The sequence below is a fragment of the Eulemur rufifrons genome, chromosome 7 (genome assembly GCF_041146395.1).
Source record: "Eulemur rufifrons isolate Redbay chromosome 7, OSU_ERuf_1, whole genome shotgun sequence".
NCBI classification, from domain to species: Eukaryota; Metazoa; Chordata; class Mammalia; order Primates; family Lemuridae; genus Eulemur; species Eulemur rufifrons.
In genome coordinates, this window is record NC_090989.1 from 241,301,564 (window position 1) to 241,316,365 (window position 14,802).

Below are 14,802 nucleotides of genomic sequence, written 5' to 3' on the forward strand. Positions count from 1 at the left end.
TTCTGCCTTAACTGGGAATGAATGGTAAACGTGAGGAAAAGTTGTGATAAACTGTTCTAGAATTCTGCCTAACAACTATTTTCTCTCTGTGTGTAATCCTATTACCTCAAATGTGTGCTGAGAGGATTTTGGCAGGAATTCTAACTCTGTATTCATTTTGTTGGAAGGAATGATTTCTTTCCATGAACTATAACAAATAAGTGAATGTCAGAAATGTATTTCTGATAACTATGTCATTTATTGATGCCTTTTTTTCCTCTTTATTTTTTCAGCTCTCCTACAGGCTTGAATTCCCTATAACCAGCATGTATGGTTCAATATTTGCAGCCTGGAGGATTCTTGAAGTTATGAGAGAAGAGTCTTCAGCAAGTGACTGGTTGGCTTCCGTAGAGTCATTGCTCCCTATTACGACAACGATCCCTGCGCACGTGTTTCTTCTGCTGGCTCAGCTCCTTGTTGAAGATACAGGACGAAATCTTCACCAAATACTGAAGGTCACTACGGAATTAGCCCAAGCAGATTCTTCTCAGGTAAAGCAAGAGAATAATGGAGCAGTGATGAGGGGAAATCTTAGTTTTTGGAATTGTAGATTATTTTTCATAGATTATTTATCTGCACGTCTTAAATTATTGCAGTTTTTTTTTTTTTGCTACCTTTATTCTCCCAATTTATTCTTCTTTTTCCTTACTCTGAGTTGATGTATATACTTAATGATGCAAACATTTCCTTAATAAAGCATACTTCACAAGGAAATCTGCACATGGTGCTATTCTGGTTCTTCCAGTTTTTGGTGGATTTGCTAATTCATAATGCTTTTGCTAATTCTTATAACCTATTCCAAGATACATATTCGTTAGTTCTAATATTGGTGATTTAATGTGGACCCAGATTAATCAATTCAGGATAAAGCTGCCTGTATAACAGGTATTAATATCTTTTTAACTTTTTGCAATTTGATCGTATCTTCAGTCATTTAATAAACTAGAAAGTATTAGATACTTGCTATGTATGGTACTGATACACATGCTGGATTGTGATGCTAAATAATCTTTCTTTCTGTGTGCACAGAACTTAGAGTGTAATGAGAAAGCAGTCAGGCATTGATAAGACTTTTTTCCCCGCCTTTTAAACTAACCACATATTTATCATAGTAATCTGTGATTTTTTTTGATTGGATAGAATCTTTAGACTGCATTTCCTATGAAGGGAAGGGTTTTCTAACCAAGTAAATATGGCATTTTAATTATCCTCTGTTTATCAGTACTTGTGCTTGTGGTTTTGTTTTTTTTTTTCCCCCAAGCATGGTGAACAAAACATTCATCTCTTAATGGAAAAATTATGTGTTCCTAGAGGAAGAAACTTGATAGCAAAGGTGGGGTAAATGTGTTTACTTAAGATATGAAGTTGATGTATTTGGAATTCCTTTTTAACCCCAATTGTCACGCTCATTCCTTTTTGTCAAGTAAACAACTGATGATATCTCACAAAAAATTTTCACTCTGATCAGGCCTCTTCTATTCTGATTCTGCAAGTGGATCTATAATGTACTCAAAGTACCTCTGTTTCATGATGTGTATATAATGTGAATCATTTCAACTTGCTTTCTTCTGTATTTTTCCTTTCACTTTCTATAATGATTCTATTTCTAACCAATGTTTTCTTTCAGTGTTGACACCTTGTAGGATAATCTCTTTAGACGAGTTAAGGCACAGATAATGCCTGCAGATTATCTAAAGAAGGATCCCTTGAAGTCATACAGTGGATTAGGTTGATCTATGTACATCATTGATGTAAAACATATATTACCGTTGTTTTTACACGCACACGCACACGCACACACACACTCGGGAGATGCATTTGGTATTTGAAATTCTAGGGTGATACCTTGGTTACAAGTAACAGAAACCCATCTTAAGCTCCCATAAATAGTTTTTCCCCTTTTTTATTTGTAGTTGACACATAATAATTGTACATATTTATGGGATACAAAGTGATATTTTGATACGTATATGCAGTGTGTAATGATCAAGTGAGGATAATTAGCGTATCCATCACCTCAAATGCTTATCATTTTTCTGTGTTGAGAACATTCAAAATCCTCTCTTCTAGTTTTTACTATTAGTAGCTCTAGTATTTAGGTTAATCATGGCCTAGATAGTTTTTTCAAGGCACTTTCTTTTTCAAGTTCTTTCTTCCCTCTTGGGCTAGAAGCCCAACGCTTTATAACCTTATGTTCAAGATCTAAAAGAAAAAGAGAAGTAGAGAATGCGTGGTTGGCCTTGCTTGGGTCGTGTGTCGACATTGGGCCAGCCATCGCAATAGGATAACGGAGCAGTTTAATTGGCCATACCAGGTGGGATAGAAGTGGGTGAAGTGTCAGGGCTTTAGCATTGTCTGTGCCACCAGGTTCACATGGAATGAGGGTGGGTTGGTTCCCCAAAGGAAAGATAATTTCCTGTGATACAAGTGGGAGTGCGTTAAATAGGCCAAATATGTCGAGCAGAACTTCTCAATTTGTGTTCCAGGGGACACTGAAATGCTGTAAATGTGGTAGGTGTGCTGAGACACTATCACCTCTCAGTACTCTGGCAGTTGTCTCTGCTCGGGATGCCCAAAATCTATGGCTGTCAGCTTCTCACCGCATTCATTTATTTACCCTAGTATCCTCATAAACATTTTTCATGTGCACCATGAAATGGAACAAGTTGGGAGACACTAGGGTGACCATTCAGGCTCTTGTATTTATTCAATAAATATTTATTAAGAAGCATTACTGTAAATTGAAGTCAATATGTCACACTTCTGTTGATTATTTTTTGGATAGTTTTGAAAGAAATGAGAAAAATACTCTGTGTAATTGTGCTGTTAAAGTGAACGTCAGAGTGAACTGTTTAAATATAGTTACCCAAATTTATGTGTAAGCAAAGGTGATATCATTAATAAGAACTTAGAAGTGAAGCTGTTTAAGTCTTTAGAGAAAAGGAGAAGTTTCCTAGAAATAGGAGGTAATGGTTTTCTGTTTTCTCCTTACTTTTCCTTGTGAAGTGACCATTTCCTATTATTTTACTGATCTTTTGCTACAGTGTGAAACAGCCAAAAAGAAAGGACTGAATATTTTGAAAAAGCAAGTTTTCTAATTGTGAATAGATGCTTGGAGTAGATTGAATGTGAATGAAATTAGAGTTGTGCTCTGTTATTGGTGGAGTGATTTCTATTTCATGTAGTTGACAAGACTACATGAAATGCGTTCATATTTCATGTGTGTTTGTCCTTTGTTTCCTTACAGAAAGAAGAGCAATGATCATTAACTCAAATTCAGGCTAATCGTTCCTATTTACTTAGCCTCATTTATTAGTAGTCTAAAAGAAAAGAATTTCAAGGCTGTCTTCCACCTCTGTTTTGGTGGTCACCTAACCTCTGTGGTAGGATTCTGTTGCCTACAGTGTGGTTATGTAAATATCATGTTTGAATGACACCTTGATTTATTCTAAGAATCCTACTGTAAGACCTCGTTGAGAGAAAATACTTGACAAATTTGAAAGAGATAAGCCATATATGAAGTATGTGTTGGTGCTATTGTTACTTTTATTAATTCTAGGTGGTATTAATATAACTTATTTTTGGTAGTGCTAATTAACAGTAATACAAATTAATATCAACTAGTGACACTATATTAGTGTTAATAATAGTAAAAAGAAAACTGATTTAAAAAAATGAGATTATCTTACTTCTTACCTATCCTGCAGTTTGATGGTTCCCCTTTTCCCAGTATGAGTTTTCATCCTTAGTCTCTTACCTGGTCCCCTTGTGGCATACACTTTCCATTAGGTGTGGTGCATTTAGGGCCATGGAAGACTAGGAAGATAAGTGTTCTGAAGGCAGCCTGGTCTTGTGAGTACTGTTCAGAGTTAACTGGATACAGATGATTAGACAGTTACCTACAGGTGAAGCAGTAAACCAACATTTGAAAAAAAGTGAGAAATTTCTCCCCCATACTTGGAAATGCTATCAACAGTTACTAATAATCCTTATAGTTTTCTTACTCAGACATCATGAGACTCACTTTGTAGAATAAACAAACTCAGGTCAGGCAGTACTCCATAAAAGTTCCATGCTTTTCACATTCTTGGAGGGAATATCTTAGAGTATTGTGGGGAGAAGTCCAAGAATGAGCATTCTGAGTGAATTCCCATGAAAGTCTTGAAAGTTTTAAAGACATTGATTTATTTTAGATAGATATTTTCATATTATAGTCTTTGCTTATAATAAATGGGAGTTCTATTTTCTAAATTACTGTTGTTTTTTTTTCCTGAAAGTAGCAGTTGATACATTCATGTGTTTTTTGGTTATATTTAAATAATTTCTGCCTTTCTGATACTGTGAGTAATGTTATTTTCCCACGTTTTGATGTAAATCATTCAGGCTGCCTTCAGAGATGCCTAATGACAACTGTAGTGCATGGCTTCGTGGCTCATGTATAATAGTGCTCAGTTGGCCAAATTTTTTTCTCATCAGAGAGCTATTTCCTATCCCTGTGATTTGTCTGGGATCTAGCCACATCTGGTATGAAATCAGCAGTAGTGAACGTTAAGTATAGGCTCTACTGAGTTAATAAGGGATGATCGGATCCCAGGCCTAAATGAGGACTTCTTCTGAATTTTAATTTATGGCCCTTTTAAAGGCAATATCAAATCATATTTTGAACCCATAGCCAATGATTGACCTGCCTGTGTAACATGATTGTGGACACTTAGGAAATGTCTGAGGCCAATATAACTTCCTTAAAGAAGGGGTTAATGACTCCTAGTTAATCAACGAGTATTGATTGACCTCCTGTATCCTCATGCATATGAACCTAGCACAGTGACATCTCACTTGTCCAGAACCACATCTGGCTCTGTGATCTGCACTGTGCTCCTTGAATACGCCACCTAACAGGTGATAACACCAGTTCTGTACCACTTTCTGCAACCCATTTTGTATACCTGATTATGTCTTGCTGCTAAGACTCTTGACCAGAAGCCTTACTTTTTCTTCCTCGCTTTCTGTCCTTTCCTTCCTTTTTGGATTTTATATTTAGTTCTTTGCCAAATCTGACCTTGGCTTCCAGTAGTATTCCAACCATTTTCTATCTGGCTGCTTCAGGTAAGCTTATCTTTGTATCTACCTGGGACTCCTCCCACCAATCCCCCATAATGTTTCTCTGGCCCCTTGAGAAGAAAGGGCTATTACCTCTTAAAACCTTCTCTAATATCTATTCTGCCTTTCCTTCTCTATTGGGCTACCCTATAGCTGTTGCTATTGAGCATTATATCCAGGGAATAATAGAGGTGTTGGAGGAAGCTGTTTTTCACATAGCACTGTGATTCTATAAAAGCCTATAGGAGTTATTGGGTACTTAATAGTATGTCTTATAAATATTTGTAGAGAGAATACCTGATGAAAGATTATATTGTTTTGGAAATCAAGGCCACTTGTTAGTGGTTTTAAGACCTGAGAAAATGTGTTTTTTTTTTTTTCCCCTATGCTTCTACATATAAGGTTAAGGGTTTAGGGCAAGATTAAATACTTAGGTATCTGAACGGAACATAAACCACAAAGATTAGTAATTTTTAGATAGGTTGAGATAGTTATAAAATAAAATCTTAGTTTTGTATCTCACCTTCAATAGAATAACTCTAAATATGTGTAAGGTATAGCAACTTCTTTTTCACTGATTTATAAAATGGAAAATGCCAAAGAATAAAAGATTATAAATTTGACTTTAGTGAACCACAAGTTCCTTCCTTCCTTAAAACCTACCCTCAATGCTGAGCTTAACAAAATGAATTCTGTGAAACTCAGTGCCTGTTTCAAACCCTTGGTACTTGCTTACTTTTCTTGTGTTTGGAAGTGGGGGTAAAGTCATGTTTGTTTTATTTTGTTTTGTTTTTACTTGCATTTTACAACTCTGAGGTCTTTTATTTTCTTTTTACATTTTGGTTGTTAAGTCTAGCTAAAGGTCCTGCTTAATGGGAACAGTTGCAATCTTTGATAATTTTATTCTTTGTGATGTTTTCAGTGCTTAATTCTTTCCATTTGTAAAAGTGTACACTATTTGAGCCATTTGAAATCACTTATGTGGTTAGGTTCATGGCCCATGACTGCTGGTCTTTTAAAAGTCATATATTTTCAAATGGTAAAAGTTGACTTAGAGGGCAGAATCCTGTGATAGTTCTACTCAGGGTCATAAGCCATATTTTAACATGGAAAATGAATAGGAAATGTGTGAAATTTAATGGTCTGTAAGTTACTGCTGTGAGAAAAGGAGAAAATATATTCTATAAAAGAACTTGTACAAAGAGTCTTTGGACACTTTGCACTCTGTTCTGTTGTCACTGAGTTCTATGAATTGCTACCCCCCGAAGTCATTCTGCTTCCTGTGTTCTTCACACTAGCAAAAAGAACAGAATGTACAGTACTTTTAATAAAGAGCTTTATAGATAAGAAGTGGTATACTACTATTCCCTGGTAGCCATGGCATCGATTATGCCTAGAGAAAAATTAGGATGAGCCTGTCAGCATGAAGCAATTAGACAAAGAGAAACACAGACCAAAATACAAGGTCAAGTTGCATCTACCCTATCCAAAAGAAATATGTTTATTTCTTCTTTGTAAATCTCACATAAATATCTGTAGAATAAAATGCTTTTAACTGGCATTTGAACTCTTTTGTGGTTTTCCATTTGTGTGCAAAAAGCCTAAAGTTTATACTCAGGGAAGCAGTTCTGAGTCAATTCTCTGCCTTTCCTGAGTGTTACTATTTGGCTGAGTTATTTCTGATGAGTCTACAGATTAGAAATTACATAAAATTCTCATGGAAGGAATTGTTTGTGATTTTTCTGTTCAGCGCGTATCACTGTGATACTCACTGGCTTACTAATATACTGAAACAAAACCCATTTGTCTGGGTGTGTCACTGAACACTAAGCGTGAGAAAGGATGGGGCAGGGTTTAAGGAGGAGGGTCCAAAACTGCATTCAGAACAGCGGAGTCTATCTGCTTGCAGCTTAATAGCAGGTATCGGTAGGTTTGTTTCTGGTTAAAACTCTCTAAGGGATGGGCTTCTAGTGTTGTTGAAAGGCTCTGAGAAGGGAATCAGAGCAGACTTTATGATAACTTTGAATTTCACAATAGGCTTGAAGAATTCCATTCAAGGGGAAAATAAATACACTGAAGTCCACCTTTGCCAGAACACAATTTTTCTTAGTGGAGAGGGAAGGGCGAAGTGGCATTTGAACCTCTACATACTTGCACCCTAAAATGAAGCTGATAGTTGACATGCCTCACCATTCTTCAGCCCTTCCACAGTCAGCCCTTCAAGTCAAAGGAGAGCTTTATTTAAGGAAAGCTTTTTTTTTTTTTTACATCTACAGAAGCCAATTCCCTGCAACCAACATGGCCTTGATTCATAAATGTAAATGGATAATCAAGACTCACCAGACTTAAGAAAAAATTTAACAATGTGACTAACCAGAACATTGTCTCCAGAAGAAAGGAACTCAGGGAGCAGAAGATAATGTAAAAACAATCTATGTTCTAAGAGATGTTGGAAAGATATTGTATATGTGTTTTTGTATTGTGTACAAAAATACTGCTGTGAGAAAGAAGAAATTTGAGACCTAGAGATTTGGGAAATTAAAAATGTTTGTGATAGCCATGGTACATATATGGAGATTATATTAGTGATTTGTAGAATATTCAAGTAAATATTTCAGAACATAGAGCAAAAAGATGAAAATGGAAAAAGTGAAGACATCAAGGGTCAATCTTGGCATTCTAACATCTATCTAATGGAATTCGAGGGTGGAGGGAACAGAGAGAATGCAGGATGGAAGCTTAAAACATGACAAAGAACTCTTTCCCTGAGCTGAAGAAAAACAAAGGCTACAGATTGTTAGGACCCTCTAAAATCCAAGCAGCACATATGAAAATATATAAAAACCTAAATATGGCCGAGCGCGGTGGCTCACGCCTGTAATCCTAGCACTCTGGGAGGCCGAGGTGGGCGGATCGTTTGAGCTCAGGAGTTCGAGACCAGCCTGAGCAAGAGTGAGACCCCATCTCTACTAAAAATAGAAAGAAATTATATGGACAGCTAAAAATATATATAGAAAAAATGAGCCGGGCATGGTGGTGCATGCCTGTAGTCCCAACTACTCGGGAGGCTGAGACAGGAGGATCGCTTGAGCTCAGGAGTTTGAGGTTGCTGTGAGCTAGGCTGACGCCACGGCACTCACTGTAGCCTGGGCAACAAAGTGAGACTCTGTCTCAAAAAAAAAAAAAAAAAAAAAAAGAACCTAAATATGTCCCCAGAACTTCAAGGATAAAGAGAAAATCATAACAGATTTCAGAGAAGAGTCGGAAAGGAAAAACTTACTTGAAATTATATTGACGTTAAATTTCTCGCTAGCTGCATACTGGGTACTGAAATATTTTGGAGTACTATCTTCCAATTTCTTGGGGAAACTCACTTTGAACCTGGCATGTTTCTTCCTATTATCCTACCTTTTGTGAATAATGGCAGTAAAGGCTTTTTCAGATGTGCATGAATTCAAGAATATTTCTTGCTTACTGATTTTATGGGAGAAAAAAATCCTCAGGGATGTACTCCAGCAAAACCAAAAATGAATGCAAGAAAGCATAGAGTAGAAATGTTGAATGATGATCAAAATATCCAGAAAATCTTATGGTTAATTTTGAAATAATTATTTATATAAAATATAAAATGAAACCCTTGAATTAAAATACTAGCTGATTAAAACATGGGAAGTGGTGGGAGTACGTAGTGGGAATGTGATAGTGTGACGAGTGAGAGCATGCTAGGGTGGAGTTCTGTTTGAAACTGAATAGTTCTAGATGTTGATAGAAAAATAAGGTTAAATGTAATCAGTTATTAAGGTTATTAAGGTTATTAGTAATTGATTGTCTATAATTTCCAAATAATATAACAAGAAAAAAATCTTAAAAATGGCAAATATTAACATAAAATAAAGATGGTAGAAATTAGTTCAAATATGACAGTTATCACAATTACTGGAATGAATTAAATTCCTTTATGAAATAAAAAGCTCTTATTGGGTTAAAAAAAATACAATTCTATACTGTTTCCAAGAAACATCTGAAATTGAAAATTGGTGAGTATCAAAAACTAGGTAAATGGTGAAAAAGCCACAAGATGTGTTAATATTGCCATCCAAGATAGATAATGTAGAGTACAATGTAAAAAGCCTGTCACAGGACAAAAAGGGATATTTTATACTGATAAATTGTAGAATCCCAAATCAGATTTAAAAACAATTCCACTGAAGTTAGAAATAAGAAAAAACTGTCTGAAATCAATTTTTTTGTTATTCTACTGGAGGTTCTGGTCATTGTTAATCAAGAAAAAGAAATAAAATTTATATATATATAATAAGGGAAAAACTCAAAGCTCTTAATATGTACAGACAATTGGAAAATACAAGAGAATTTACTGCAAAGTTCTTCCTTTCAGAATGGAAAAGAAAGTTCAATAAGGTGGCCAGATACAAGGTCAGTACACAAAACCAATAGATTTTCTTTACAAAAACAAATAAAACAATGGCTGTATGTGAGAGAGATATCATTTATTAACAGCACAGAAACTATAATTTGAAATACTAGAAATATATAAAAACAGAATTTATAAAACTTAACAAATTATTAATGGCCCTTAAAATGATGCCTTAGATAAGGAATTTATGTTATATTTATCATTGTTTGGTTTGAGGTTTAATGATCTTTAGATTGTAAGATACTGAGTTTTAGTTTTCCATTGATTACCTTTACTTGTTATATGTGTTCTGATTCATGACCATAAGTTCACTGCAGAAAGATATTCAATTAATAGATTTCACTTACAGTGCTGCATGTCCCAGAGTGGGGTGTTTGTGTCATGTTTGCCAGCTTGATCACATTCTGAGCTCTGTTGAAAGTCAGTTATAGGCATTTTGATAAACTGGTTAATGCTCTGGAATAAATTGTTTCTTTTATTCTTAGTGTCTGATGCTAAATAGGTTTAAATGTAGTCTATTCATCTAGAAGCTGTGTTACCTACTTGAACAAAGTAATAGGTAATAAAATAGCCAAATTTACATATGCTTGTGTACCAGTCATTCCAATCACTTTATTTGCATATATTAACTCATTCAGTTCTCACAAACAGCCCGTTGAGGCTAGTACCACTACTGTTAGGAACTGAGGCATAGAATTTGAGTAACTTGCCTAAAGTCACAGAGCTAGTGATTGGTGGAGCTGGATTTGAACCCATGACATATGATTCCAGAGTCTATGCTCTTACCCAATATGCTATTCACCCTCTCAGCAACTTTTAGTTAAATCAATTGTTATTAATTTTTGAAAGAGTAAACAAGATTCACTAGCTTTATAATTTTTAGAGTGGCCCAGTCAGTTATATAGATAATCATAATCAAAACGCTAAGAGGGGAGCCTTAACATTTGTTTGAAATCTGTCCATGTCTTCAGTCTTGTGTGATTTTTGCCTCTGTTATGCTGGCTTCCATTGGCCCTTGTATAAATAGACAAGCCACTTAAACAGAACACACAGACATGCACAGATACACACACAGCCATGACTCCTGTAAGTATATATCAAAAGGAGGATATTGAGAAGGTCCAAGTGAATCAGTGTTACAAACGTCCTATGCCCAGTATGTCCTATTGCTATAGTATCTTGAATGCCTACTTGGGATTATTGCTTAATGGTCAAAAATTTTTTATTTATGTTTTTGTTTGTAATGATCATAGTTGGGCAAATCTGACATAATAAAAAAAGGCATATTTTTTAGTAAACAAAAATTATATTCACTTTATTTTGAAAAATAACGTAACATTTGAGAAAATTATATCTCAGTTGTTAAGTTTGAAACATTTAAAAGGTTTGGCAAGCTATACACTCAATTTGGGATCTTGAAAGGGCATAAAAGAATTAGTTATTCAGTAAACAGTCATGGAGAACCTCTTTGCGATACACGTTTTAGTTGGAATTTAGGACACAAAGACAGTTATTGGGGAGTTCATAGTATATAGGAAAGAGGGGCAGTATACTCTGTGATAACTGCTAAGATGCAGGGAAACACAGGGTATTGTGCAATTCCAGAAAGGGGCAGCGAAGTCAGAATAGGGGCCAGAGAAGGCTACTTGGAGTAGGTGATTCGTGTGTAAGTCTTGCTGGACAAATACAAGTTAAAAGAGAACATCTTTGAAATGAATTGGCAGGAGCAGATAGCCCGTTACTAGCACATATGAAGTATTTTTTTATTTTATACATGACATTTACATGATCCTCTTTGAGTACCATTGTTGAACAAACAGTGGAATAAATAACATTTGTGGAGGTCCTGGATTAGTTCTTTATTTTGTGAACCGTAGTTTCACTAGCAATACTTTCCTCTTGTATTTCAGAATTAATTTTCTTGTTGGGGAGTTAAAGAAAGCCAGTAACATATAGTCGGAATTATAGCTTCTGATAGCTGTATTTGAGATGTGTCATGATTTGGTGGATTGATGGGAAGCCTACCAACTCTAGAATTCTTAAAGTTGGCCAGCCGTGTTAATTCTTTTACTAGAAGTCTTGAAACCTATGCTGTCCTTTTTTCTGTTGAATACACTGGGCTTTTACCCTACCAATGGCAAGTTTGAGCTTTTCATGATAGAGAGTATAATAGACTCTTTGGCAAATTTTCAGGACAATTAATGTAATGAAATTGGGTGTTCTGAAGTCAGTTTGTTTCAGATGGGGTAGACATGCTTACAATCTAACTAGAGCCAGACACATAGTTAAAAAGTGACTTGGGATGATTTCTATATGGCAGGCTTATGGTGGATTGATTGCACTTTTGGAGGCCATGTGTCCTGTCTTCCTTACTTACTACCGTTCTTGTGGGAATGGATTACTTGTGCATTCAAGACAATTTGTGTATTTTTTCCTCTGTCTCTAAAGAAAACAAGCATATAAAAATATATGTAATCTGAATTTTATTGTATTACAGACTCTAATAGTGCTAAAGCTGAATGAGATTAGGAAAAATTAGCATTTTGAAATGTGTTATAGTTATCTTGAATGTTAGCTGTCTTCACAGAGAATTTTTAGTAGATACAATTAGATTTAGAATTCATAAAGGAATTTCTCAAGGGAAACTATGTCTTACTTGTTTGTGCCTCCTAGTAACCTTGGAGAATTTTTGGGCTTTGATACGTGTTTTGTTGACTGATTGAATTAACACATAAATAGATGTGTTTACCTACTGTCCTGGAACCAATAAACTATTTTCCAATATTGTCATGTGTTATCCAAACTAATAGATGGAACATTGTGGAGTCTAGGGACAGGGTTTGGGTTAGGTTAGATTACAGCAAAATCTTATTAAATGAAATCGTATTAATTTAGGGTTCAAGGTGATTTGATACAGGCTGAGTTAAAACATAAGCAGGTGTTGAAGCTATTGTTTTTAGGCAGTTTGGATTTGCTCATTTGCTCAGTACAATGAATGTGCCAATTAAAAATGATCAAATTATCTATTCAGTAAGACATATCAGCAGGGACTGGTACTTGGCAACACTTGGCTAATTAGTTTGTTACAGTATATACGTGAAAGTAATAAAATTTTATTTCTTTAACATTTTTTCTAATTCAGTATTGCCAGCCTTTATTATTGCCAGTAGTGCGAATTATTATTAATGATAATTATACTGGTGGCATTTTTACTCTATTTATGTGTATTTAGTGTAAATTGTATTCAGATTTTAATAGTAGAGGTGCAGCTTGATCTGCGTTAAGTGGTATTATCATGGAATTATCATTCAGCTTGAAATAGTGTCGACGCCTTGTTTTTATTAGGTCTTGTTTTATTTATTAAGCATTTTAAAGTCATTCACTTAATCCTTCAACGTATATTGATTGCAGACCTCCTGTATGGTAGGTTGTGGTAACACTAAGATAAAAGGATAAAGTCTTTGCCTTCAGGAATGATAGGGCTTTGTGGGTTGACAACAGGCATTAAAAATTACTCTTTAGTATGAAATGGTAATTGTCATTGTGGAGGTATATAAGTGCCCCTGGAACACGGATGAAGGAAGGGCCCACAGTTGTCCTGAAGCAGGGGGAAGGGAAGGCATTCTAGGCAGAAAGAAGAGCATATGCAAAGACACAGATGTGTGGTAGGTCACAGTGGGGTAACGGGAATGCAAGCAATTTCATATTAAACTGGGATGTATAGGGTGAAGGAAGTTATTCCCAGAGGGGATACTGGGCAAGTATTTGGAAGCAAGGTCCTGAAGAGTCAGGCAGGAGATGAGAATTTTTCTAAAGTACAGGTGTAATTGGGTATAGGGGAGATGAAGTTATGTAACAAAATGTTAAAATAGAAGTTTCGGTGGAGACCTTGAGATACCAAAGTGAGTTTTGAGACAGAATACCCACTAGAACTTGCAATAGTATAGAAATAAACCTAGATGTCAGACTCCTATGATTCTAAACCCCTCACTCATAAGAAGGAATATAGAAGTTAGGAAATGAGAGGATAGGTGAAGAGAAAGAGGGAGGATCCCTGTAGAAATTTGCTGGAGATCTATGAGTATCACAAGGGCCAGGCTCTGATCTCAAGCCTAGTGACAAGGGCTTCATCCCACCCCCTACTTCCCCTCGTCCATTCCCAAATCCAGCTTGATGCGTTTCCCATGCAGTTGAGGTGGACAAATAGATACAGTGAATGGGTGACTGCCTGAAAAAAATCTAAAAGGAGGTGCTGGGCTGGCTAGCTGTTGTGATGGTGGTTGTAAAGGAGAGAGTGTTGTAACTTAGGCATTGGCTTGCATGCCTAGAATTTGTGAAAGCAAAAGTTATACTAGTGTTTCCTGTGACAAAATGCGGGCAGCACGGTCAAGAGAACTATAAGGGAATTGTCTCTGATCTCATAGGACTGCTTAGAGGGGTATACAGGCCTCTGCGGAAAGAACGAGGATTCCTAAGGGCTATGGAACAAGTAAACCAGAAAAAAGCATCTCTCCTGCACCAAGAGTCTAAAGACTGCTTGACATGGAGCAGTAGGAGAATCTCTTTGGTGTCTGTGAGATGTGAAGATACCATCCTAAGTCTGTAGTAGAGGAGTGCAAATGCTACTCTCCCGGGAGCCTGCCTGGATTCCGAGATGGAGAGGGTAAGCCAAGCTTATTAGCATCAATTAGAGGTGGTAAGGTTAAGGAAACCCCTTAGAATTCTGCCAGCTACCATGGTAGCCCTTTGCTACAGAGATTCTGGATTTAACCTTTGCTAATTTCATCAGCATGGGAATAAGAAATGTTTAGATATTCTTCAGTTTAAGCTGCTGCAGGCATTGAATGATGCTGAACCATTTATTGTAGTAGAGATTGCCAAATGGTCAGTTCATTTCACACCTTGTCCTGTAGTTTCCACTTATAAATATTTTGTGCTTTTCTGAGGTTTGCAGAGGTTGCAAAATTCACTTTAGCTAAAGCTTTCCTTGGTGATGTAGTGTTGTCTTTATAAGTAATGGTGCATTGCTGAAATGTTGTGAAGCATAAAAGTAATTGCAATAATCAGGTGTGTCTGTTCTGTCCCTTTTCAAATTTTTTTTCTTTTGAGACATTAGTGGAATTTCACTTGACCCATGTAGAAAGGAGGAGCCTTATGTGCATTTATGTTGCCTGGTGGAGTATTCTTGGTGCCTGTTATAAAGCACTCAGTGAACATTTGATGAGTTC

The 14,802-nt window shown here is 36.1% G+C and overlaps 1 protein-coding gene across 4 annotated transcripts in view; it reads left to right on the forward strand.

Annotated features, from left to right (window-relative positions):
• FOCAD (focadhesin) overlaps positions 1-14,802 on the forward strand; it is a 267,132-nt gene that overhangs the window by 94,341 nt on the left and 157,989 nt on the right. For all 4 annotated transcript variants that reach the window (XM_069474243.1, XM_069474246.1, XM_069474245.1 and 1 more), the window contains one exon: positions 273-530. In XM_069474243.1, coding sequence (XP_069330344.1) covers positions 273-530 — 258 coding nt within the window. The remainder of the gene's footprint in view (positions 1-272; positions 531-14,802) is intronic.